The sequence below is a fragment of the Coregonus clupeaformis genome, chromosome 16 (assembly GCF_020615455.1).
Source record: "Coregonus clupeaformis isolate EN_2021a chromosome 16, ASM2061545v1, whole genome shotgun sequence".
NCBI classification, from domain to species: Eukaryota; Metazoa; Chordata; class Actinopteri; order Salmoniformes; family Salmonidae; genus Coregonus; species Coregonus clupeaformis.
This window is the reverse complement of record NC_059207.1, coordinates 48,644,155-48,671,959: the sequence shown is the minus strand read 5'-3', so window position 1 is coordinate 48,671,959 and position 27,805 is coordinate 48,644,155. Positions and strand designations below refer to the sequence as shown.

Here is a 27,805-nt window from a genome sequence, read left to right as displayed (position 1 = left end):
TAGAGAAGGAGAACACCCGCCGCCGGATATCAATACTGCTAGTGATAGGGTTTGAGTCTTTATTTGGCATGGATGATGAATTGTCTTGACTATATTTGAACAGTAAATCATAATACAGCGTGACAACGGAAGTGATTTGCTTTATGAATTCCGGCATGGGCATCACAAGTTGAATTAAGATGACTCATGGGTTTCAGGCAAGCGGAAGAAGAACAAAGTATTTGAAAGGGATTAGGGTGCCATTTGGGACGCACACAGTGACTTGTAGGAACACAGTCCAGGTAATTGAAAGAATGCAGGGTAAAATACCATGCACCAATGGGGTTGAAGATGTTTACACAACATTCCTTTTGCATAACTTGTGTATTTTTCCTGGTACCTCCGGTCCCACCAACACACACACACACACACACACCATGTTTCCTTTAGTGGTGCAATGGTAACAGCAAGAAAATAAAAATGTGTCAGTTCACTTTTAGAAAGAAGTATATCAATTTGTTCAAACAAGTTTCAGGAGATGCTATGTTCTCATTGTTCCCTTAGTCACAACAATACAGAGATTAGTTAAATAAATACATTTTTTGTTCATACATGACCTTTTACCTTTATAGTGCACTACTGGTCAAAAGTAGTGCACTTTATAGGGAATAGGGTGCCATTTGGGAGACACACTGTAGCACATTGTGTGTACACTAGCTATGACTATCAGGAAGTGGCTGTGACAATGGTAAAGTTAGTTTTGCATGGCCCGGTGCCCCGGGTGAGTGGAGATAGATTTCACTTAAGGACCAATGGAATGGTCTAAAATGAGCAAACTCCGCCCACCCGGGGTTATGGGCCATGCGAAACGAACTCCGCCACTGACAGGCTGGGGCCGCCCAATAAGGTGTGGCCTGTGAATGGTAACACATGAGCATGCAACCAGGTAACCCATAAAGCCCCTCAGACCATCACTTGTGTTTCAGTAGCTGTCTGCACGTCAACAATGACACATAAACTTCTATTGTGGATCTTTACCCTAACTGCCTCCCTCAATCTCTCAGGTAAGTCATTGGATACACCCGTCTCCTCACAGCACAATGACACAGGTTAACTAAGCCCCAGTCAGCCATGTTCTCAGGGCACTTTATTCAGACTAGCTGCACTTACAGTACAGTGAGTTTATATATATTTCTCAAAGGAGAAAGTAAATGTTCTGTTTGAGGGAATTACAAGTATGATTAAAAGGATTTCTACAGTGGGGCATAAATATAATGTGAGTTCCCACTGGGCACACACTGATTGAATCAACGTTGTTTCCACATCGTTTCAATGAAATTACATTGAACCAACGTGGAATAGATGGTGAATTGACTTTTGTGCCCAGTGGGTTGTTTTTAATACTGAAGCAAAGACATTTAGAAGAAAAGAGGCAAAGAATCTCTTCTGTTCATGTTTTTCTGAAGGAGCGTGAAAACGGATTAAATTGGAAGTCTGTGAACGTTCAGATCTCTCCATGGCTTTGTTTAGTAAAACGTCTGAAAAAGTATAGCAGCCAGTATATTTAATTCAAAACTACAATACTTTTCATCCATTTGATTCTAACATGGCTTCCTGTGGCACTGACAGAGCACCAGACAGGGCGATCATGCTATCAGTTCTACATGGTTTAATAATTACAGTAGTCATTAGTCAATCATCTCTAGACTAGGCATGTCTAAATAAATATGCACAGACATACGAAGAGTGCTTTTTGTGAAATTGTGTGGCTGAAACTGGACTTTGTACCACAACAATGCCACACCCTTCTCAACACTCTATTCCACTCTTTCTCCTGACCTGATAAGGTGGAAATGAGTCAGACAGGTACTGCCTGTAACCCTCTGGAAACCCCTCTATAGCAGTGGTTCTCAACTGGTTTTGCCTCAGAACCCAAATTGAACATGGTTGCCTGTCGAGACCCAATATTCGCAGGGGAGTAGGGTGATAAATCGCTAAAATGCAATCTGGAAAACTATTTTTACTGCTATATTGATATTAAATGTAGCAATTGTATAATGTGGGAACAACATTCCCACCTTTTCATTGTCAATAATTCAATTTTGCCCATATTCTTGATGTTAATAAGCTCACTGGTTAGAGACCACAAATCAACCAAATCTGCTAAACAGCACTGCTAATAGCTCTATATTCAAAATCCTGACTGAAGAAGAATTGTTCAGAGATTAAATTATTGAATCACTTTCTACTGGGTTTTTGTGGTTTAAGTTATTTATTTTTTACTCAGACCCCCTCAACCCATTCAAAACCTCCCAATCCACCAGTTGCGAATCGTTGATCTATAGTGATAAAACCTTAACTAAGTCTCCTTCTCACAACGACTATTGGGAAACATCAATTTAGTATTGTTAGTAAGTGTTGACACACCAGGTCTGGATGGAATGAGAACACAGAGATTATTGCATTATCTGGTAAACCCAAACTGATTGTGGGGGGCATCGCCCATATGTCAAAATCTTAGCTGTGGAAGTGTCTGGGAACGAGACAACCAATTTAATGACATAATTCCCAATGTTCCTCTATGGCCCAATCACGAAGCGGCTGATATGAACTTCAATGGGCCAAGCTCAAGTACAAATCAATCAGGCCTGACAGAGAACAAGAAAGGGTAACAAAGATAACAAAAACATCTATATCCATCTGTCAGCCCTTGACATACACTCTCTAACGAAACAGCACCTAGAACAGCACCTAGAAACATCACCTAGTCCTCTGTAGCTCAATTGGTAGAGCATGGCACTTGTAACGCCAGGGTAGTGGGTTCGATCCCCGGGACCACCCATACGTAAAAAATGTATGCGCACATGACTGTAAGTCGCTTTGGATAAAAGCGTCTGCTAAATGGCATATTATAATTATCATATGCAAGGGTCAAACAGCCTGTGTTCATGTATCTGAGGTATTCATACTGTCGTTTGACGAGACAATGTGTTGAATATAAGGAAAGCCAGGGTTATACTGCTGCAGATCAAGGGCAAAACACTGCCATCTGACTGTTCCTTACCAATGGACCAGTCAATGCCTGGAAACAAGGTTAACCTCTTAAGGATCAGAATATTTTTTTCAATTTTCGCCTTAAATGACATACCCAAATCTAACTGCCTTTAGCTCAGGACCTGAAGCAAGGATATGCATATTCTTGATACCATTTGAAAGGAAACACTTGAAGTTTGTGGAAATGTGAAATTAATGTAGGAGAATATAACACATTAGATCTGGTAAAAGATAATACAAACAAAATAACATTCTATTTTTTGTTGTTGTTCCATCATCTTTGAAATGCAAGAGAAAGGCTGCAATATAATACTGCAGTTTAGGCGCAATTTAGATTTTGGACACAAATGGCAGCAGTGTGTGTGAAAAGTTTCAGATTGATCCAGTGAAGCATTGCAATACTGGACTATTTTGTATCAAGTCTGCCCAAATGTGCCGATTTTGGTCAATTTATACATTTTCAAGTGCATAACTATAGGGAACATACAAAAATGATGTGGTAATACAAAATGTAAGTTTACACACTCCCAGGAATGTCATACATGATGGATCATTAGCTTGTACATTCATTTTCACACATCTAGATGCCCAGGCGGGGTGGGTGTGGAGCCAGAGACAGCAGGGGTTCAAACTGTAGAACCCAGTTCCTACATTTTGAATATACAAATGTATTTTATCAAACAAAACTATGCTACATTTTATCTCTGGGACCCTTAGGATGACAAATCAGAGCAAGATTACTGAATGTAAGTACATTATTTACCTTCAGAGGTGAATGTATCAAACCAGTTGCCGTGATACGTTTTTTGTTGTTGTGCACTCTCCTCAAACAATAGCATGGTATTTTTTCACTGTAATAGCTACTGTAAATTGGACAGAGCAGTTAGATTAACAAGAATTTAAGCTTTCTGCCCATATAAGAGATGTCTATGTCCTGGAAAGTTTGCTGTTACTTACAACAGTCATGCTAATCACATTAGCACACGTTAGCTTAACCGTCCCGTATACGGGACACCGATCCCGTAGAGGTTAACATCATCCTCTTCAGGTTATGATACGTTTAGAATAGAATGGATCAGAATGGAAACAGGCGAAGATGGTCCATTCTTGAATTCTCTCTATCCCTCATCGTTCACTGTCCCTCTCTCCCCACAGTGAGTCATGGTCCTCTTGAAGGGGTGAGGGACTATGAGGTAGTCCGACCCATCAGACTTCATGCTCTGCAGAAAAGAGAAACCGAGGTAAATTCTTCTCCTGTTCTTCCTCCCTGCACAGGAGCTGTTTTGCTGTGAAATACTCTGTAGACATAAATGCCAAACTATTCTTTATTAACAATTGTGTTTACTGCTTGTAACAAAGTGGTATAAGAGACCATGTTAATGTACTGAGGAGAGATTATATCTATGGTATCAACTAATCCTAATCCTCTCCCTCAGTCATCCAGGCCAGAAACTATTAAGTATGCAATGAGAGTGGGTGGGAAAGACATTGAGATGCACCTGGAGAAGAATAGGTACATACTCTTGCAAAAGCCTCCTATCTCTTTCTACAAAATGTTAACTTCTCACACAATATAAATAAGCTTATCACATGCTTCCTCTTTCCCCTAAATAAGGATGTGCACTATGTGGAGAACTGTTTTACCACAGTCTAGTGTTCAGTTCCCATTTGTAGCCATACACTGCATCCTCAAATATCATTCAAGAAATATATTAATTTTGTTATCACCGCATTAATTCCTTTGAACATGTAGGTCAGTCTGAGGAAATATGTAATGAATAACAATTTTTTTTAAATATCCCCTCAGGGAATTACTCACGAAAGACTATAGTGAGACTTACTACACTGAGGATGGCACACCAGTCACCTCTACGCCTCAGGATATGGTAAGTGATTAGAACATACCCTTGATAGGTAGCCATAGGCTGTTTCTAAGTGCCTTGATTAAGGCCCTTTAACCTTCATTCTCTTCTCCAGGATCACTGCTACTATCACGGCAGTATTGTGGATGACAGTGAATCTACGGTCAGCATGAGCACCTGCAATGGACTCAGGCAGGCAGCCCTACATTTCTATTAGTCCACAGTGAAACACTATTTCATACCCAAAATCGATTGTATAATGTCTATTATGTCTTTTTTATTTTAGTGGATATTTCAGAACGGCCACCCAAAGGTACCTGATTGAGCCCCTGTCAGGGGGGGATGATGGTGATCATGCAGTGCTGAAATACGAGGACCAGAACTCCAAGCCTATGCTGTGTGGAGTCACTAATACTACCTGGAACGTAGACTACCCTTCCACTGCTAGCAGGAGCCGCTCTCGAGCCTCAGTAAGACATCCAATCCATTAATATACCTAAAATGTCTGTAGTTAAATATAGTCTGATATTCCCTAACAGGAAATGATGTGTTCTGATGAAGGCCATTGATGGCCGAAACGTCACCTTTTTGTCTTTGCTTGAATAAAACATTGAGTTTTTAATGGTGAGCGAGCGTTGCGCCTTTTCCTTTTCAATGATGATCCATTTTTAGGGGTTGCACCTCAACTCACATTGGTTGAGCACCCTTCATTTCTAACCACGTTTTCCTGTTTATTAGGGTCCATCTATACTTCAACAGCAAAAATATGTTGAGCTTGTCCTTGTTGCAGACAACCGTGAGGTAAGAACTGACAATACACCAGAAACACAAGTACCTCACCTCTACCAGAATCAACACAATACACTTGAACATTTCATTCTCATCATTTCTTTGGCCATTATTTTGACCAAATAATATTTAGGAAACCAACCTATACAGTACCTTTCCACATTTTGTTAGGTAATAGCCTTATTCTAAAATTGATTACATTGTTTTTTTCCTAATCAATCTACACACAATACCCCATAATGACAAAGCAAAAACTGTTTTTTATACATTTTTGCTAATAACAAAAAACAACGAAAAAACTGATAAACATTTACATAAGTATTCAGACCCTTTACTCAGTACTTTGTTGAAGCACCTTTGGCAGCGATTACAGCCTCGATCGAGTCTTCTTGGGTATAATGCTACAAGCGTGGCACACCTGTATTTGGGGAGTTTCTCCCAGGTTGGATGGGGAGCGTTGCTGCACAGCTAATTTTAGGTCTCTCCAGAGATGTTCGATCAGATTCAAGTCCGGGCTCTGGCTGGGGCACTCAAGGACATTCAGAGACATTCCTTCGCCCCAGTCTGAGGTCCTGAGTGCTGGATCTCTCTGTACTTTGCTCCGTTCATCTTTGCTTTGATCCTGACTAGTCTCCCAGTCCCTGCCGCTGAAAAACATCCCCACAGCATGATGCTGCCACCACCATACTTCACCGTAGGGATGGTGCCACGTTTCTTAAAGACGTGACGCTTGGCATTCAGGCCAATGAGTTCAATCTTGGTTTCATCAGACCAGAGAATCTTGTTTCTCACGGCCTGAGAGTCTTTAGGTGCCTTTTGGCAAACTCCAAGTGGGCTGTCATGTGCCTTTTACTGAGGTGTGGCTTCCGTCTGGCCACTCTACCATAAAGGCCTGATTGGTGGAGTGCTGCAGAGATGGCTGTCCTTTTGTAATGTTCTCCCATCTCCACAGAGGAACTCTAGAGCTCTGTCAGTGACCATCGAGTTCTTGGTCACCTCCCTGACCAAGGCCCTTCTCCCCCGATTGTTCAGTTTGGCCAGGCGGCCAGCTCTAGGAAGAGTCTTGGTGGTTCCAAACTTCTCCCATTTAAGAATGATGGAGGCCACTTTGTCCTTGGGGACCTTCAATGCTGCAGACATTTTTTGGTACCCTTCCCCAGATCTGTGCCTCGACACAATCCTGTCTCAGAGCTCTACGGACAATTCCTTCGACCTCATGGCTTTGTTTTTGTTCTGACATGCACCGTCAACTGTGGAACCTTTATATACTGTAGACAGGTGTGTGCCTTTCCAAATCGTGTCCAATCAATTGAATTTACCACAGGTGGACTCCAATCAAGTTGTAGAAATATCTCAAGGATGATCAATGGAAACAGGATGCACCTGAGCTCAATTTCAAGTCTCATAGCAAAGGGTCTGAATACTTATGTAAATAAGGTATTTCTGTTTTTTTTTTTGAATACATTTGCTAAGAAATCGAAAAACCTGTTTTTGCTTTGTCATTATGGGGTATTGTGTGTAGATTGCTGAGGATTATTATTTTTTAAATCCATTTTAGAATAAGGCTGTAACGTAACAAAATATGGAAAAAGTCAAGGGGTCTGAATACGTTCCGAAGGCACTGTATCTATCAGATATTCTTAATAATCTTATCTAATTAGAGAGCAATGCATTGTGACAGGATGTCCGTTGTTCTCTTGTGAGCACACTAAAACATATTGCATCCATACCGTTTCAGTACAAGAAGATGGAGAGTAATCTCGGAAATCTGCGTAAGAGGATATTTGAAGTGGTCAACTTTGTCAACATGGTGAGTCAGTCACATGGTGACGCCAGCATTAGCAAACTGCAGTACATCCCTATAAGATCCCCTTACAGCGCCATGTCCCTGCTGGCCTGGTAACCTAATATCAAACACCTCCATGTTTAATTAGATTCTCACCACACCTTTTTTGTCTTCTGGCTCTGCTTGTACAGTACTTGTTTGTTTCTCTGCCTTATGAAGGTCATCCAATTGAAACCTCAGTATGTTTTAATTGTTATCCAATGAACTGTAACGGTTTCCAGGACACCGATTAAGCCTAGTTCTGGACTATGCTTTTTCTCTGTCAGGGTAAACCACACCTAATTGTTTTAATGGGGAGAGTCTTACCTGACCATGAAATAAATCTGCCTGCAGGTATATAAGCCCCTCAACACCTTTATTGCCCTGGTTGGTCTGGAGGTATGGTCAGACAGCGATAAGATATCAGTGACCGCCCCTGCTGGTGCCACCCTGGATGCCTTTACCACGTGGAGGAACAGCGACCTGGCCAAGACCAAGCCCCACGACAACGCACACCTCATCAGGTAGGCCATGACGTACACACCTCATCAGGTAGGCCACAACGCACACCTAATCAGGTACTATTGGACTCAGCCAAAGAAATTTGGGGACACTCTTTTCACACCACTTCGATACAGCTACGACCGGAAGTGATTTTCGTAGCAGGTTAGGTGATAATGTTTTGCTTTTCCTAACCGTAACCTAATTCTCCTAACCTGCTACAAAAAAGGTCACTTCTCGTCGTAGAGGTATCAAAGTGGCATGAAAATAGTGTTTCTCGTTTGGTGTGTGCTTGTCAGGCGTCTTTATAGGGTCAGCTGATGGTCACCTGATGGGTCACCTGATTAGGCCATCTTGGTTTGGAACGTTGTCATTCTTGATAGACCCACATTGAAGAATTTATAACATGGGTATTTAACATCAGAATCAGAATCTCCTTTATTCGCCAAGTACATTTACACCTACCCAGTCCACCCAGACAACATACAGATACAATATCAATATTTCGGTGCCTGAGGACAAAACTTCAGAACACAAAACAGCTGGCAATGTGTCCCTAATATTCAGTAGCTCATCCTGAGTAATAGTAATCCGCATTTTGTTGCAAATCCACGATTAAACAGACAAAAACAATGAATACATGGGCAATGCAAAAACACTGTGGCTGACATGTATACGTATGTGGGGTTGATATGTTTCTTGTTCCCTGTGTTTCAGTGGCATTGACTTTGAGGGCTCGACGGTGGGTCTGGCCTTCATCGGGACTTTATGTTCAGGTCATTCAGTTGGGGTGGTGCAGGTAAAGTACATTTCATTAGGTCTACATTTGCCAACACAATAAGCTGCCATTATTTGTGTTAGTAGGCTTGATTTTGCATGAGGAATTGAACAAGTAAAATGGGACAATGGAGAGGTTCTACCAAGTTTCCAAACTGTGAAGTTTACAAAGCAGAAAAAGTGAAGGTTGAATTGGAAGATTAACTTTTTAGAAATAGTTGTGAAAAAAACGGCATGGGAATGAAATGTACTTTACGGTCCAGTGTGGCTCAGTTGGAAGAGCATGGTGATTGGGTTCAATTCCCACAGGGGGACCAGTACAAAAAAGTTTTAAAAAAGTATACACTTACTACATTAAGTCGCTCTGGATAAGAGCATCTACTAAATTACTAAAATTAAAAAATATATTAATGAAGGATTTCACACAGTTAAATGGGGGCTGTTAAAGACTTCTCTGGGGCTAGTTAGGGACCATCAATAAATTATACAATGTAAATGGGACAATATTTTCATGTTGCACACCTTTTGGTTGTCTCATTAAACGCTTTCAATATTTGTATATGAATTTCTACAACTTATAATTGGTTTGAGATTTTTAAGTCATTGAAATTCGGAGCTATTGACATAATTTTTTAGTCCCATGTACATTGTGTAATTTACTGATGGTCCCTAACTAGCCCCATAGGGATATCGGATGTCAAACCAAATTGCATGGGCATTACGATCGGGTCGCATGCAGCTGCTCTCTGAATTGATGATTACTTGGGTGCTGCCAGCTGTGGGCATTTGGGCAGGATTTAAATAAACCCAACCCAAGGAAAAATGTTAGCGTACCCTTCATTCCGTGAAATACCTTCTTTTTTTTAATCACACAAATCTTTGTTTTGGACAAGACTGACTTTATGAACCAAAATATCCTATTTACACTTCTTAGTACATTTTGACACTAGAATAACTGTTTCTTCCTCATATCGATGCCACGTAGGCATTTTCAAAAGGAGAAGTTGCTTTTTGCTCTTTAACTATCTAATCAACCAACATGCAGAACAAGATGTCTATAATCAGAAAAAGGGAGCTCGATTAGATTTTAGCGCATTTTGATAGAATGAGACAGTCACACACATTCTATATCAATTTAATCTCTAACCTATTTATCAAGGTTAGTTTCACAGATTATAAGATATGGTCAAACACATTCAATTCCATTTAATGTTAACTATTTACTACCTTACAGGATCACAACGCCAGGGCCATAGCTGTGGGGGCCACATTGGCCCATGAGATGGGCCACAACCTGGGCATGAACCACGATGACTCCAGTGCCTGTACTTGTTCTGGGAATAGCTGTGTAATGGCTGGTGCCCTCAGGTAAGGACCGTTATTATGAGAAGTTTCGAAATATATAATGTTGTGACTAGATTGGAATGCTGTCAATGATAAACCATCTGATTGTGGTTTACAAGCAAGAGGGAATGTGTATTAAAGAATACTTACAGGCATTGTTTTCTCTGCTCATAACACACAGAGCAGCTATACAGTTCTACCCACTTGGACAGCACAGTGTTTTGTGCTACAGTGGTTATATTGAAAGTCAGTATATGACCTTATGGGTAACTTAAGTGTTTTTTCTTTCAGCTGGGATATCCCTAAGTCATTCAGTAGCTGCAGTAGTGTGAACTATGACCAGTTCCTGAATAATCGTAACCCTGAGTGCCTACTGAACAAGCCAGACTACCGAAATGTGGTATCAACCCCAGTGTGTGGGAATGGCTTTCTGGAGAAAGGAGAGGCGTGTGATTGTGGCTCCCTGGAGGTGAATTAACCTTCTCATTCTATTCCTTCTACCACCATTTAGATCAACAATGTGCCATTCAAATCAGACAAAAGTTGGTTCTCGTGGAGTTAATACAAGTATGTCAAGTGATTACATTGCATTTCTGGGAATAACATTTCAGATTTATGTGCGTGGTCTTTGCCTGGTCATGCCTGTTTTCCTTAGCTAGGGGCAAAATAGAGAATGCAATAGAGAATGCCTTTGACAAGCACAGGCCTATCCTGATATACATATATCCACCACCACCCACCTTAGAAAAACCTAAATGTTTGGGAATTTCTCTTCGAATGAGTGTACTGACATGGCAGTAATGCAATGATAAGATTTACTAGATGATTCACATTTCCAGACATTGTAGACTATACATTTTCACGCATTGTATAATAGTCATGGCTATATGGTGATCTGGTAGAAGAAACGTTGAAAGTAATAATCCATGAACATCAGTTTACATTCCAGTCAGAGGCAGTTAGGTGTGCAGGACAGTTTAGTCAAGTCAGTCTGTCCAGACCTGTTAGTCGGTCTGATAAGATACCATCTTATTGTGTCCCTGTCTTGCTGAACTACACCTCTCCTGCCAAGTCTTGTTTGCATCAGCCTGCAATTCCTATTTATAGCCTACTACAGTACAGTGTTTGTTTTACTTAGTTAGCGTGTCTTACTGTGGTATAAAACTTTAAGGGGTAAACATGGATCAGGGAAACCCTTTGGCATCTAGTTAAAGCCTACACATACATAGAGGCTTGACTTTGAGATATTTACATACTGGATGGATGTACATTATGTTCTCATTCCTTGATAACTTGCTGATCACCTCATAGCATTCTCATAATGACATGTAGGGTTTTGATGTTATAGGAGTGTACAAACCCTTGCTGTAATGCCACCAGCTGCACACTGACCAAGGGCTCAGAGTGTGCTGCAGGAGAGTGCTGTGAAGACTGTAAGGTGAGACCAGACCACAGTTCAACGTCCTTCTGTGTTCCTCTGATACTACAGCCCTCTTGTGGACATGCAGCAGACACGTATAACTATGTCAAAGGGTTTTATGACTTAAAATGTATGTGCATTGAAGACATTTCACTTTCATTCCTTCATTTTATATAACTTTAAAAGGAAAGGAAATAGTGAAAGCAGAATATTTTCCATATTATCACTTAATAACACATCATCTTGAATACGTATTGTTTAGAACTAGTCTGGCAAAAGCAACTCGTTGTGTACACGTGGATCTGCGAGTCAGCCAGGCTAGTTTAATCTTATATTTTGACAGTCAGAGTGGATTCAGAGTACAGATGCAGCGTGACACCTCTTTCACCAAGCTAAAAGACTATATTTCCATACTCATGACTGTCGGATGTGGGAAGACTAACAAGCTAGTGATACTGAACATAGCAACAACCACTCTCTCCACAGATCATGGCCTCGTCCACAGAGTGCAGAAGTAAGCATGATGACTGTGACCTGGCAGAGTACTGCACAGGGAAATCAGCCGACTGTCCTGAGGACGTCTTCTCTGTCAATGGGATCTCCTGTGATAGAGGGAGGGGCTACTGCCTCAACGGCCAGTGTCCACAGCATCACGGCCAGTGTATGAAAATGTATGGCCCATGTAAGTGTGAAAGCATTTCCCTCTGTATCGTCATCACAGAGTCACCTCTCATCAGATCAGGTGATGTAGGTAGCTCTTCTGGTTCATATTCTCATACTGCAACCTTACTGTTGCATGTCTTTTTTTAGATCAATTTCCTGTCATGAAATGGTCAAGTCAGGAGGTGTATTGTAATGCATATTTAAAGTGTGGACACAATGGTGACTTTTGTTGTTTCAGCCTTTTTGAGAGATGCCATCACCCTCTCTTTTTTGACACATGGTGATTCACTAATAAACCAGAGCCAGTTCAGAAGGGAAACCCGGGTGTGGTCCCATCAGCAGATATTGCACCAATTTGCTTCACACTCTACCTACATTCTATTTAAATTTGACCAGTTCTACAAATGCTTCCTCAATGCCGGATGTCATGCGCAACCATGCGCTGGTGTCTCTTGCTACCGTTGCTGCTGTAACTAGCTGTTACTTGCTATGCTTGCTGTTTCTGACATAGTCTAGGCGTTAGGGCTCTGCTCCTTCAGGGTAGCGTCAGGCTAACTGCCAGAGCGAGGCGTCATATGAAGATGATAATATAACTACAGGCAGTGAGCAAGATATGCTATATCAAATCCCCCGAAGGAAGAAACAGAACCAGGTGATGGCATCTCTCAAAAAGGCTGAAACAACAAAAGTCACCATTGTGTCCACACTTTAAATATGCATTACAATACACCTGACATCCCACCACCACCCCAGCCTCCACCTGGTTCTGTTTCTTCCTTCGGGGGATTTGATATAGCATATCTTGCTCGCTGCCTGTAGTTATATTATCATCTTCATATGTGTCAGTGTAGCTGTAGGTGGGTGTGGTGGTGGAATCAGGCGCAGGACGCACAAAGTAAGTCCAAAAGACTTTAGTAGTTTGCAGCAAACACAGCACGAAAACAAATGCCCTGAGGCAAGAAACTCCGCACGCAGGCGAAATAAAGCGGGCGCACAAAACACGTGCGACAAAATACTCCAAACACAGAATGGAGAGCAGCTCAACCGAGCAAACTGTAAATACATAAGCTAAACGCACGACAGTGAAAACAATCACACACAACACTAGACAAACACAACGAGAACTATATAGGACACTAATTACACTAAACGATAACAGGTGTAACAACAATCAGACAAAAGCAAACGAACATAGAAACATGCAACGGTGGCAGGTAGTATTCCGGAGACGACGAACGCCGAAGCCTGCCCGAGCAAGGAAGAGAGGCAGCCTCGGCCGAAACCGTGACAATATGACGCCTCGCTCTGGCAGTTAGCCTGACGCTACCCTGAAGGAGCAGAGCCCTAACGCCTAGACTATGCATTGTAATATTTTCTAATAAATGGTTTCCTTTCTGAACTACTCTAATGCATTTTGTAACATTGGGTGTTATCCCCTCCTCAGCTGCTGAAAAAGCCAGAACGTACTGCTATGACCAGAACACCAGAGGACTGTACTACGCCTATTGCAGACGGCCTTCACAGGACCAGTACATCTCTTGCCAGAGCCAGTGAGGCCTAACAAGCAATACCATGTTATTTCAATAGACTGCTTTTACTACTCAGATTATGGTGTTGCTTATTTAAGCGGCGTGTCACTGATATGACTCCCTCCTGTGGCTCTCCTTTGTAGAGATGTGCAGTGTGGGAAACTCTTCTGCAATAACGGTAATGACGACCCCAACTATGGTCGCATGGTGAAGTTCTCTGACTGCAAAGCCACATTCTACGGTGATCACAACAGTGACTTTGGACAGGTGGACACGGGGACCAAGTGTAATGATGGGAAGGTAAGATTACTTTTTGGCTGTTGCTACTGAGGCTACCTCTAGCTGTGTTTTTGGAAATTAAATTGAATGTGTACCGTGTTATTTTCTCTTTTATTCTTGTGCCCATTCCTCTGTCTTCTATTCTAAGGTGTGCAGCAAGAACGAGTGTGTGGATCTTGAGACAGCCTACGGACCCAAGGCCACCAACTGCTCAGCACAGTGCAAAGGACATGCTGTGAGTACAGCGTCCCCTGTCTCTGGTTTGGTATTGGTGAGCTCGGGATGAAACACTGCTATAAGGAGCGTAGGCCATTGACAAATGTCCTCCATCTCTTCATTCGGTTTGAGGCAAGATTTTCCAGGTCTCACCAGTTGAGGCTGCTTTCTGTCATCTCTGCTTGGAGGTCTCTCCTCCAAGTGTTTCTTGAATATGTCCTTATAACAGGCGTATGAAACAGTATGAAAATGTATGCACTAACTGTCAGTCGCTCTGGATAAGAGCGTCTGCTAAATGACTAAAATGTAAAAATGTATTCAGCCGGGGTCCATGGCCCCCTAGGGGTCCTCAGGGGGTCGGCAAAAAATTACTATTTTTGAATTACATACCTACTGTAGAAAAGAGGATAATATCTTCTTTCTAATGATAACTTTTTATTTCTCAACTCCAAATATTGAGCAAATTACACTCACTGGATTATCTGACATAGCCTATTCGGGGGTGCTTTTTCAAAGCCAACACATGGCTAACCTTTGTTTAACCAGCTAAACACCTGCTCTTAGCGAAATTGTGTTTGGAGTTACCTTTCGAGGTAATAGGCTATGTTAGAGTTTACATTTCCTCTTCTAATTTATAATGTGGGAAGGTCAAAAATAAGGAAAAACGATCTACCAAATCTATTCATTATAAAATGTTGATAATTCATTTGAATATGTTGATGGGGGTCCCTGGACAAGAAAAGGTTGAAGAGCCCTGCCTTATAATGATGTGTGTGTTTCTGTGTTGTGACACTGCAGGTGTGTAATCACAGAATGGAGTGCCAGTGTGAACCTGGATGGTCACTTCCAGGCTGTGATACAAAGGATGGAAGCTTCACAGGCCTCTCCAGAGGTAATCTTTGTTTAAAAAAAATTATTGTTTCAATCGATAAAAGGGACAAGACTTTATTTACATGTTACTAGAGTAATTACAGTGTTACTACAGGTATTTGAGCATCTTTATGTAAAGTTTTGCCAATCGGTTTGGTCTGTGTTTTAATTGTATTCAACTCTTGTATAGACCTTTCCTTAACCTTATCTGTGTGTGATTGTAGAAGGAGTGATTGGCATTGCAGTGACAGTCTCTCTGCTGCTCCTGGCTGCTATTGCTGGGGCATCGGCTGTGTTCCTAAAGAAGAGACGACAGTTCCCCACTCTGCCTAGGTGAGTACACTACGTGGGGTATATATTATTCTTTGATGAATTAAGATGTACTCAATTGTCAGGTCTCCCTTGTAAAATATGTATTCTGACATCAATGGGTGTTCCTTAAATTAAAAAAAAAAAAAAAAAAGGTTATATAAAATAAAATCACTGTCTGCTCATCCGCTAGCCACCATACCCAGAAGAAAATCCATGCAGTGGACAACCACATCCATAACAAACTGCCAATCCCCAGCCAAAACAACGCTATGCCACAGCAGGTAATACTAATGAAATACCTTTTGATTTATACAGTATCATCTCAATGTTGGCCTTGGTTAATAAGATTCTTGTTGCCTATTTATTCATCTTTTTACTATTTCCAGCCCAAGAGACCAAAAGTAGCTCCGCCCCCACCCCCTCCAGCTGCTAACCAATCACAAACCCCGGTCTGTGACTTCAGGGCTGCACGACAGGTAAGAAAGAGACTATTAGCATAATTCTTAATATCATAATGGCACATAAGTGAATTAATCCATTTAGATTTGAACAGGAATAACATTTACCATAAAGTACAGTGAGGGGAAAAAAGTATTTGATCCCCAGCTGATTTTGTACGTTTGCCCACTGACAAAGACATGATCAGTCTATAATTTTAATGGTAGGTTTATTTGAACAGTGGGAGACAGAATAACAACAACAAAATCCAGAAAAACGCATGTCAAAAATGTTATAAATTGATTTGCATTTTAATGAGGGAAATAAGTATTTAACCCCTCTGCAAAACATGACTTAGTACCTGGTGGCAAAACCCTTTTTGGCAATCAGAGGTACGTTCTTGTAGTTGGCCACCAGGTTTGCACACATCTCAGGAGGGATTTTGTCCCACTCATCTTTGCAGATCTTCTCCAAGTCATTAAGGTTTTGAGGCTGACGTTTGGCAACTCGAACCTTCAGCTCCCTCCACAGATTTTCTATGGGATTAAGGTCTGGAGACTGGCTAGGCCACTCCAGGACCTTAATGTGCTTCTTCTTGAGCCACTCCTTTGTTGCCTTGGCCGTGTGTTATGGGTCATTGTCATGCTGGAATACCCATCCACGACCCATTCAATGCCCTGGCTGAGGGAAGGAGGTTCTCACCCAAGATTTGACGGTACATGGCCCCGTCCATCGTCCCTTTGATGTGGTGAAGTTGCCCTGTCCCCTTAGCAGAAAAACACCCCCAAAGCATAATGTTTCCACCTTTGACGGTGGGGATGGTGTTCTTGGGGTCATAGGCAGCATTCCTCCTCCTCCAAATACGGCGAGTTGAGTTGATGCCAAAGAGCTCCGTTTTGGTCTCATCTGACCACAACACTTTCACCCAGTTCTCCTCTGAATCATTCAGATGTTCATTGGCAAACTTCAGACGGACCTGTATATGTGCTTTCTTGAGCAGGGGGACCTTGCGGTCGCTGCAGGATTTCAGTCCTTCACGGCGTAGTGTGTTACCAATTGTTTTCTTGGTGACTATGGTCCCAGCTGCCTTGAGATCATTGACAAGATCCTCCCGTGTAGTTCTGGGCTGATTCCTCACCGTTCTCATGATCATTGCAACTCCACGAGGTGAGATCTTGCATGGAGCCCCAGGCCGAGGGAGATTGACAGTTATTTTGTGTTTCTTCAATTTGCGAATAATGGCACCAACTGTTGTCACCTTCTCACCAAGCTGCTTGGCGATGGTCTTGTAGCCCATTCCAGCATTGTGTAGGTCTACAATCTTGTCCCTGACATCCTTGGAGAGCTCTTTGGTCTTGGCCATGGTGGAGAGTTTGGAATCTGATTGATTGATCGCTTCTGTGGACAGGTGTCTTTTATACAGGTAACAAACTAAGATTAGGAGCACTCCCTTTAAGAGTGTGCTCCTAATCTCAGCTCGTTACCTGTATAAAAGACACTCTTTCTGATTGAGAGGGGGTCAAATACTTATTTCACTCATTAAAATGCAAATCAATTTATAACATTTTTGACATGCGTTTTTCTGGATTTTTTTGTTGTTATTCTGTCTCTCACTGTTCAAATTAACCTACCATTAAAATTATAGACTGATCATTTCTTTGTCAGTGGGAAAATGTACAAAATCAGCAGGGGATCAAATACTTTTTTCCCTCACTGTAAATATTTATCTCTCTCAGGCTCTGAGACCACCACCACCACGTGTCTGATGTCACCATCTAAAGGAGAGGAATGGAAACAGGAAGATCTCAAACCTTACCAATACCTCAAATGCAGGGCCGCAACTGCAAGGCCAGCCAGAGCACAGTCAGTCCAGAGATCTCACTTCTTTGGGATAATTTTACAGAACCCTAGACTAGACAAGTTGGCTCTGCCACCACCTCTGAAGAAGCCTGTTCCCAGATCTCTTTGTGCTCTTGCCAACCCCATTGCTCATTGTCTGGCATGACAATGAGTGACAAGGAATTTGCATGATAGCACAAACATGCTGGCACTCAGGCTACCTATGAAACCCCAGGAATGTGTTTGTGCCAATGATGTGCATGATCGGAACACTCAGTAGTCACATATGGCATGGACTGAGTAGTCCTCTTTATGAGGAACATCTTAAAAATGGAACTTTTTAGTATTCATTTTATACCTGTAATTTATTTATTTGTCACTGCCATGTGAGGGAGTGAGTGTTCAGTATGTGATATAATATGCAATTTATTTTGTACTACTACATTTGCCAATGGTGACTGTATATGCCTGACTTTTCTTGAGTACTGAGTCTACAGTAAACTTTTATTAATACAAAGTATTACCGAGGACAGCCATTGCTGTATAAAATTCCTCAATACTGATCAAGTTTTCCTTCATTTTAGATTGAGGAAGTCCAGTGAGCAAGCATTTATACTATACATTTTTTCAGTGTAGAACATTCTGAAATGCTGTACAACTAACTGCGACTCTGCAGCCACAGTGTGACTGAGAATACAACTGCAAAAGTATTCAGACCCCTTGGATTTAATCACATTTTGGGACAAAGTAGGATTAAAATGTATGTCATTTTGTCAATCTACACAAAAGCCAACACATCAAACACTGTCAAAGTCAAGGAATATATATATATATTTTTTTAAAAGATGAATAAAAATTAAATAACTAAAATAGTTGTTGCATTAGTATTCAGCTCCCTGAGTCAATACACGGTAGAAACACCTTTGGCATAGATTACAGCTGTGAGTCTTCTTTGGTAAATCTAAGAGATTCACATACCTGGATTATGCAATATTTGCCCATTATTCTCTTAAATTCTTCAAGCTCTGTCAAGATGTTGGGGATCATGGTTAGACAGCATTTAAGTCTTGCCATAGATTTTCAAGCAGATTTAAGTCAACTGTAACTAGGCCACTCAGGAACATTCACTATCTTGGTAAGCAGCTCCTATAGATTTGGCCTTGTGTTGTAGGTTATTGTCCTGCTGAAAGGTGAATTAATCTCCCAGTCTCTGGTGTAAAACAGACTGAAGCAGGTTTTCCTCTAGGATTTTGCCTGTGCTTAGCTCCATCTCGTTTCTTTTTATCCTGAAAAACTCCCCAGTATTTGTCAAGCATACCCATAACATGATGCAGCCACCACCATGCTTGAAAATGAGGCGGCAGTTAGTGATGCTGTTGGATTTACCCCAAACATAAGGCTTTGCATTTAGGCCAAAAAGTGTATTCCTTTGCAGTTTATTTTTTTTCTGTATTACTTTAGCGCCTTGTTGCATACAAGATGCATGTTTTGGAATATTAATATTCTGTATATTTGTATTCTTTTTACTCTGTCATTATTGTTGAGTCACTACAATGTTTTCTCCCATCACAGCCATTGAACTCTGTAGCTGTTTTCAAAACATCCCTGAGCAGTTTCATTCCTGTCCTGCAGCTCAGTTCAGAAGGACGACTATGTATCTGGGTGATTTAACACATAATCCACAGCATAATTATAAACAACCATGCTATAAAGAGATATTCAATGTCTGATTTGTTAGTTACCCATCTACCAATCACTGCCCTTCTTTAAAGATTTCTAAAAGCTCCCTGGTCTTTGTAGTTGAATCTTAAGATGTATGTATGGGGGACTGAGGAAGGGTTAGTCATTCCAAAATCATGTTAACCCCTATTATTGTAACTTGTGATTTGCTAAGCCAAATTTGACCCCTGAACTAATTTAGGCTTGACTAAAGAAAGGGGCTGAAATGTTCCACTTTTACAGAGTATTTTATTGATTTAAAAAAATCAGAAATCCAAGGGGTCTGAATACTAAAATGTTTTATTTTTGACACTACTGTCCTGTTTATGTAGAATTATATTTATAAACAACTATTCAGGGTGCAACATTTAGACACTGAAGTCTCCCAGAGTACACAATGATTCATGCATCCACCCATTCAACCGGACGTGTAGAGAAAATATATTAGCAACATGTAGTATAATTCAGATCAAGAGAGGCTAGAATGTAGGCCTAACATGAGCAATTGAAGCGAGAAAGCATCTGGCACAATATCCTCAAATCTGCAGAGCTAAAAACCTCAGACAGCCACGACAGGGAGACCAAGAAATTCTTTGCATTTACATTTTATTTTTTAAGTGATACATCTACATAGATCAAGATTATGGCCTCGCATGACAAGCACTGTACTTGACAATGATTTCTCATCCTTTTTACAGCTATTAAGAGACTTTAATTACAAATATTTTTGTACATTCTTCGAGATATGTTTAGAAACTGACAAGAGGTGAGAAATACAGCCCTCCTACGGGGCCTGTACTTCCCCTAACTCCTAGCATCTCACACAACACCAACATTTAAATCAGTTGTGAATGTGAAAAAAAAAAGAACATCTTATTTTCAAAGAGCATCTTTTGACAGTTTTCTGAACACAATACAGTAAAGAGAAACCAATCACATTTTTAAATACAAACAAAAGCATCTGGGCCGTGACACAACTCAAATGAACCTGACCCATGTTGAGTTGAAACAGGCTCCAAGATCTCTCCATGACCACTGCTGAACACAAGAATGGGACATTCTGATGTCCCTTCTCCCCACCAGTCACACACAGGTGTTGGTGTATGTTTTGGTAGTGGCATGGCACATTGAATGCAACTCGTTTAAAAGCCTTACAATATATATTATAAAAGGGAAAATTCACATGAGAATAAAAATCTTAAAGCTTTTCTTGAATGATAAAACACAATAGAATAACTACATGTGGCGCGATGGCAGGAGTGTCAGAGAAGCAGTTCTAGCCCCCAAAAATCTAGGGCTAAAACTAAGCACCGGTTCATTGAGTCAAGTCCTAAAGAATCCAGTCAATTCTTAAAGGGTTGAGAGCGGGTGTTACAAAAGTAGTGTCAGTTCCTGCCATGGAGGAACAATTACTATGTACCAAAAGGTGTTAAGACCATATAATACTCACAATCAAATTAATTTAGAAGAAACAGACATTACTACATGATCAATGTAGAGACACTGTAGGCTCCCCAGCTTTGCTCTACCACAGATAGTGAAAACTGTGTCTAGGGAGAGATAATACTACAGGATGGTCAAAGAGCCGCTAAAGAGAATGGAAATTCCCATAACATCAATCTTCACAGCATCACACTGAATGACTCAATACACTACTCTTCAGGGTACTGCTTTCCTCAAACTGTGAGCAACTAAAACATTGGATTGGAGACAAGCTTTCCCTTACATTTACCACACTGTAGTCGTCGAACGCATCTGCATCAAATCAACAGTAGATGGAGACATCGACACAGCTTTTATCAAGAAACGCCCAAAATATTTCCTTTATGTAGAGTTGACAAGAAAGCAATATGAAATCAAACTAAGCGTCATTATTATTTATATTATCTAAAACATAACATAATGAACACGATGGAGCTTCAGCTCATTTTGGGACATAATATCCGCTGCGTTACCATTTGCTCCATGGGAAAGATTTATCCGCCATCTTGTCACGGAGGGCATTGAGAAGAGGACACTACTGGTTGTTCTTCCCTTGTGTTTAGTATGTTTCTTCACCATGAACCATAATGACTTTCTTCATTCCACATCCAGCACATTACTCTCAAGAACAGTAGGCCGCTCTCCACTCAATGTCACAGAAAATCTAACCAAATGGGGGCACCACACACCCAAGGTACTGGTGGCTGTCTTCTTGGAGCTAAACCAATAAATACTGTCGGCCTATATCCCTTTTGAATCAGACTTTGGTTTTGCAGAATATGTACATTGAGTGTACAAAACATTAGGAACACCTGCTCTTTCCATGACAAACTGACCAGGTGAATCCAGGTAAAAGCTATTATCCCTTATTGAAGTCACTTGTAAATCCACTTCAAATCAGTGTAGATGAAGGGGAGGTGACAGGTTAAAGAAGGATTTTTAAACCTTGAGACAACAAAGACATGGATAGAACGCGGTATGGCAGTAGGTGCCAGGCGCACCGGTTTGAGTGTGTCAAGAACTGCAACACTGCTGGGTTTTTCACGCTCAACAGTTTCCCGTGTGTATCAACAATGGTCCACCACCCAAAGGACATCCAGCCAACTTGACAACTGTGGGAAGCATTGGAGTCAACATTGGCCTGCATCCCTGTGGAACGCTTTCAACTCCTTGTAGAGTCCATGCCCCGACGAATTGAGGCTGTTTTGAAGGCAAAAGGGAGTGCAACTCAATATTAGGAAGGTGTTCCTAACGTTATGTACACACAGTGTATATATTATCTCCCCCCCCCCAGTTAAACACACTGGTAGTAACTGTTGGTTGGTGACAGCCTGCAAACAACACCAACTATCAAAACACTATCCAAAACACATAAAACTACAAAAACAAATCACCATCCATTGATACATCACATCAATGATCGCAGCAAACTAGGAAAAATTCATTTTTTTTTCTCCATTCTTTGACAAATCATTTGGAAATTCTAGGCAGTTTCTCAAGGATTGACTAAAGGTTGTCAAATGAAATCCTGTTTAACCTAACTTTAAAATATAGGAGCAACACGTTGACCCAAAGCAGCATAAATAGCATTCAGTGATTTCCAGGTTTTTACCAAAGAAATTGGACAAAAGAACAAAACTAAAAAACTGTTTTACTATAAACTAATCTTCTGCAATGGTGTCAAATCTTTCCCTTCATTACTTTCTCTCCATTTAATACACATCATAATATTCTTTAAATGGACAAACATGTATGTGAGCACACATACTGTAGATATCTGTAGATTCAGTCAACTTTCCTTTGCAAAACACATAAAAGAACAATAGAAAAACTTGAATTGACAAATTTTACTAGCTTCCTCGATCAACTCAAATTTACAAAATGGTCTTTATCTTTGACATTTACCATAGTTATATGCTTATTTGAACATCTTAGAAATGTATGCTTTCATTAAAATTGTAGCATTACATAATATACCTAATATAATTAATTTAATAAATAAAATAGGTTTTAGTTTTTTTCATGGTTGTGCTCGGTGGTGGCTGAAACCATTCTCCCAGTGCGGTGGTGTCTTTCCTACCTACATGTCCTGTGCTTGTCAACTGTATAGGCCAGCAGGGTGCAGAGTCACAATAGGACAGAGAGGGAGATAGATAGATAAGATAGATAAGATAGATGAGATAGAGATAGAGAGATAGAGAGAGAGAGAGAGAGAAAGAAAGAAGATATAAAGATCGTTTTGGTGTATGAGACAGGGCCATGGCCTGGTGGGGGGTCAATCTCCAGGCCTAGCCTGTGCCGTTCTTGGGGGCGTTTGGGTTGACCGGCTGCTGGCCATCCTTGCGTGGGGGCATCCTCTCGTTGACTTTGTCCAGGCTCTGTGCCTCCGCAAAGTCCTTGATCTTCCTCGTGGGAGAGAAGCCTTGAATAGCTGGAAGGAAGAAAAGAGATGGACAATTAGAAATCAAAGGAAACAATGCTTTGAATGCTTCAACTTGAAATGTTTGGGGAAAACAGTTAGCCATCTCTTTTAAGGATCTGCAATAAGGATCTTCAGGTAAAAACTGCAAAATTAACCCATTTGTTTTGCCTTTATTGTGTCAAATTGTACACTACCTTTCGAAAGTTTGGGGTCACTTCGAAATGTCCTTGTTTTCGAAAGAAAAGCAATTTTTTTGTCCATTAAAATAACACCAAATTGATCAGAAATACAGTGTAGACATCGTTAATGTTGTAAATGGCTATTGTAGCTGGAAACGTCTGATTTTTAATGGAATATCTACATAGGCGTACAGAGGCCCATTATCAGCAACCATCAGTCCTGTGTTCCAATGGCACGTTGTGTTTACTAATGCAAGTTTATCATTTTAAAAGGCTAATTGCTCATTAGAAAACCCTTTTGCAATTAACATCAACAGTGAAGAGGCGACTCCGGGATGCTGATCTTCTAGGCAGAGTTGCATAGAAAAAGCAATTTCTCAGACTGGCCAATAAAAATAAAAGATTAAGATGGGCAAAAGAACACAGACACCAGACTTTTTCCTTTGCAACTCTGCCTAGGTCAGCATCCCGGAGTCGCCTCTTCACTGTTGACGTCGAGACTGGTGTTTTGCGGGTACCATTTAATGAAGCTGCCAGTTGAGGACCTGTGAGGCGTCTGTTTCTCAAACTAGACACCAATTTATTTGTCCTCTTGCTCAGTTGTGCACCGGGGCCTCCCACTCCTCTTTCTATTCTGGTTAGAGCCAGTTTGCATGGAATAGCTTTCATTTCTAAGAACAAGAATAGACTGACGAGTTTCAGAAGAAAGTTATTTGTTTCTGGCCATTTTGATCCTGTAATCACACCCACATTTGCTGATGCTCCAGATACTCAACTAGTCTCAAGAAGGCCAGTTGTATTGCTTCTTTAATCAGCACAACAGTTTTCAGTTGTACTAACATAATTGCAAAAGGGTTTTCTAATGATCAATTAGCCTTTTAAAATGATAAACTTGGATTAGCAAACACAACGCGCCATTGGAACACAGGACTGATGGTTGCTGATAATGGGCCTCTGTACGCCTATGTAGATATCCCATTAAAAATCAGCAGTTTCCAGCTACAATAGCCATTTACAACATTAACAATGTCTACACTGTATTTCTGATCAATTTGATGTTATTTGAATGGACAAAAAACATGCTTTTCTTTCAAAAACAAGGACATTTCTAAGTGACCCCAAACTTTTGAACGGTAGTGTGTCTTTAGTAAACTCCAGGTTCTTATGCTTACAAATGCAGGTAATAGCTGACAGTCCTTAAACAAAGAGTACAGTCATACAACAGATGTACGTACGGTGAATACACAGAAATACAGCAAGTCCTAGTACTGTTGGCAATACCACTGAACAAGCTACAGTACAACACCTCACAGTGAATATGGGACTTACTGTAAAATTCCAAGTGCCAAGTAAAAACCACAAAGAAAACATGGGCAAATGTGAGATATACTGTAAGTAACTATTCAACTAAAAAATCAATAACGCAAACATTTAGAATAAGAGCAAAATATGGACGTTTTACAGTTGATAATAGGATAATGTGATCAACGAAACTGCACTCATAGAAAACAGATCTGCAATTTTAAATAACATATAAAGTTAGTTGGTTTGTTAATGAGAAATGTATCATTGCAAGGCAAACATTAGTTGTACTTAAAGGTGCACTATGCAGAAATCTAAAATTGCAAAAATTCTAATAGTTGCCTAATTTCAGTTTGTCACAAAACAAGCAAGTATATTGTAGATAATCATTGTACCATCTAAACTGTTGTGCAATATCTCTTCCATAACCAAAAATATAGTATTTTCAGCTGATTTATAAAACCGAAAGTAAAACACGCAAAAAACTCATCTGGAAGCCTAGATATAGCGCACATAGAACAGATCTATCGCTTCTTAGACTTGCTTTCAATGAGAATGACAGATCCATAACTCAGATTTCTATGTGAATTTGGTCAGGTTACCCAAAAAGTTACATATTGCAGCTTTAATAGGTGGCTATAAAACAGGGGTGTCTCCAATCCGGCCTGCAGGTGGTTTGAGTAAAAAATAGCTAATCTAAACTGTGTAGAAATTATAATTGACCTACATTCATAAATTTTCTTGAACGTGTCCAGCTCGCTAATAATCACCTAAATGAAAGTCAGACAGTCAGGGAGCATCAGAAATTCTAAAATCCATGGCTAGATGACTATCTTTAGCAAATTTGGACAGCGAGGAAATAACACATTTTCAGTGTGGCCCCTCAGAACCTCGTTGAAGATCGAATACGGGCCCCGGGCCAAAATTAGTTTGACACCCCTGCTATAACTCTGATATCAACAAAATATCATATTAGGACAGAAACCAAACTACCTATTACTACTCCAAATGTGCATGCGATCAAAGTGCTAAAACAGTAACATGCCAACAGAAGCAGACAGTGACAGAGTAGCAACAGCCAAGCAGCGTAACAGGATTAGACTCTGAAAATATCCCTGGATAGCCAGGAGGAGGAGGGAGGTCCTCCCTAGGCTAGCAGAGTCTTAGCTGGCTTTGCTCAGGGACGAGCTGCATGCAGCAGTGGCAATGAACCTAGCTATCTCAGCTCTCACCCATATGACCTCTGCCTATAGCTGTTTGTCAACAGTATCAGTATCTATATCTGTAGCCTATCTGTGAAGACTGTGATTAGGCTTTGCCCCTATGTTATCATGGTCAACATTGTGTAATTCCCCTAGGACCAAGGAATAATGTCACTATACGGTGCATGTTGAGGTTTAAGCTAAAGTCCTTCCTGCCAAATGGAGTGCCCACTGCTTGGGTATTTGAGTCCTATCATGTATGTACACTAGTAGCAGGCACTGGTAATGCAAGAGCAGCAATTTTGTGAAGTACACCAATCCATGACAAAATTCACAAATCAAACACACACAGTGAATGTACAACAACAATAACAAAAGGAACATTTAAAAAGAGACAACAGGAGTGCATAAAAAATGAAAGGAGGGGCCCTCCTTTCATTGGAATGGTTAAAAGTAACAACACACTGAGGGAGGGATCCGGGGACCGCTTGCGTACCTTTTGCCTCCGCTGCCTCAGCGGCGGCTATGTAAATGTGAGTAGTGGTGAGAAGGAGAAAAGCGAGTCATCAATGCAGAGAACCAGAGATCATCAATCACAGAACAGACAGTCCGAATCATCCAACCAACCAATCATAGATGAGATCCCCCATTGTCAGAGATCCCCCATTACCATCATCACAATCAGAGAAAACACAGGCAGGCAGGAGAAAAACAGCCCTGACAGACAGAGGACAGGAATAATTATAATGATAATAATATAGAATTAGGGGGTGCTTACAGTGCATTCGGAAAGTATTCAAACCCCTTGACTTTTTCCACATTATGTTACATTACAGCCTTATTATACAATAGATATGGATTAAATAGTTTCCCCCCCTCATCATCTACACATAATACCCCATAATGACAAAGCAAAAAGTGTTAATTTAATTTAATGAAATATCACATTTACATGAGTATTCAGACCCTTCACTCAGTACTTTATTGAAGCACCTTTGGAAGCGATTACAGCCTCGAGTCTTCTTGGGTATGACGCTACAAGCTTGGCACACCTGTATTTCGGGTGTTTCTCCCATTCTTCTCTGCAGATCCTCTCAAGCTCTGTCAGCTTGGATGGGGAGCGTTGCGGCACAGCTAATTTCAGGTCTCTACAGAGATGTTCGATCAGGTTCAAGTCCGGACTCTGGCTGGGCCACTCAAGGACATTCAGAGACATGTCCCAAAGTCACTACTGCATTGTCTTGGCTGTGTGCTTTGGGTCGTGGTCCTGTTGGTAGGTGAACCTTCGCCTGAGGTCCTGAGCGCTCTGGAGCAGGTTTTCATCAAAGATCTCTCTGTACTTTGCTCCGTTCATCTTTGCCTCGATCCTGACTAGTCTCTCAGTCCCTGCCGTTGAAACACATCCCCACAGCATGATGCTGCCACCACCATGCTTCACCGTAGGGATGGTGCCAGGTTTCCTAAAGATGTGATGCTTGGCATTCAGGCCAAATAGTTCAATCTTGGTTTCATCAGACCAGAGAATCTTGTTTCTCATGGTCTGAGAGTCTTTAGGTGCCTTTTGGCAAACTCCAAGCGGGCTGTCATGTGCCTTTTACTGAGGAGTAGCTTCCATCTGGCCACTCTACCATAAAGGCCTGATTGGTGGAGTGCTGGAGAGATGGTTGTCCTTCTGGAAGGTTCTCAATCTGTTTTCAGTGTGATAAAATCGTCTGCATCCCTAATGGCACTTTATTCCCTTAGGAATTCCCTAGGAATAGAGTATTATTTGGGACACAACCAGAGTGAGAGAGGCCTGCTGG

At 41.0% G+C, this 27,805-nt stretch overlaps 2 protein-coding genes across 6 annotated transcripts in view; one reads left to right on the top strand and one right to left on the bottom strand.

Annotated features, from left to right (window-relative positions):
- The first annotated feature begins 968 nt into the window (after window positions 1-968).
- LOC121585044 (zinc metalloproteinase-disintegrin-like brevilysin H2a) lies at window positions 969-18,260 on the top strand. Its single transcript, XM_041901383.2, has 22 exons — window positions 969-1,043; window positions 4,189-4,274; window positions 4,470-4,546; window positions 4,841-4,919; window positions 5,011-5,087; window positions 5,182-5,365; window positions 5,634-5,696; window positions 7,423-7,494; window positions 7,864-8,033; window positions 8,728-8,809; window positions 10,022-10,155; window positions 10,423-10,600; window positions 11,480-11,569; window positions 12,038-12,233; window positions 13,659-13,764; window positions 13,887-14,043; window positions 14,171-14,257; window positions 15,037-15,130; window positions 15,333-15,441; window positions 15,611-15,701; window positions 15,807-15,896; window positions 17,595-18,260. The coding sequence occupies exons 1-22, from the start codon at window positions 986-988 to the stop codon at window positions 17,622-17,624; spliced, it is 2,310 nt and encodes a 769-aa protein (XP_041757317.2). The 5' UTR covers window positions 969-985; the 3' UTR covers window positions 17,625-18,260.
- A 4,272-nt stretch (window positions 18,261-22,532) lies between these two features.
- Window positions 22,533-27,805, bottom strand: part of LOC121585043 (serine/threonine-protein phosphatase 2B catalytic subunit gamma isoform) — a 68,165-nt gene continuing 62,892 nt past the window's right edge. For 2 of the 5 annotated variants that reach the window (XM_041901378.2, XM_041901379.2), the window contains exons 13-14: window positions 26,500-26,526; window positions 22,533-23,329 (exon numbers count right to left, since the gene is read on the bottom strand). In XM_041901378.2, coding sequence (XP_041757312.1) covers window positions 23,187-23,329; window positions 26,500-26,526 — 170 coding nt within the window. In that variant the 3' untranslated portion in view covers window positions 22,533-23,186. The remainder of the gene's footprint in view (window positions 23,330-26,499; window positions 26,527-27,805) is intronic. The other 3 variants (XM_041901381.2, XM_041901382.2, XM_041901380.2) reach the window with 2 other exon arrangements.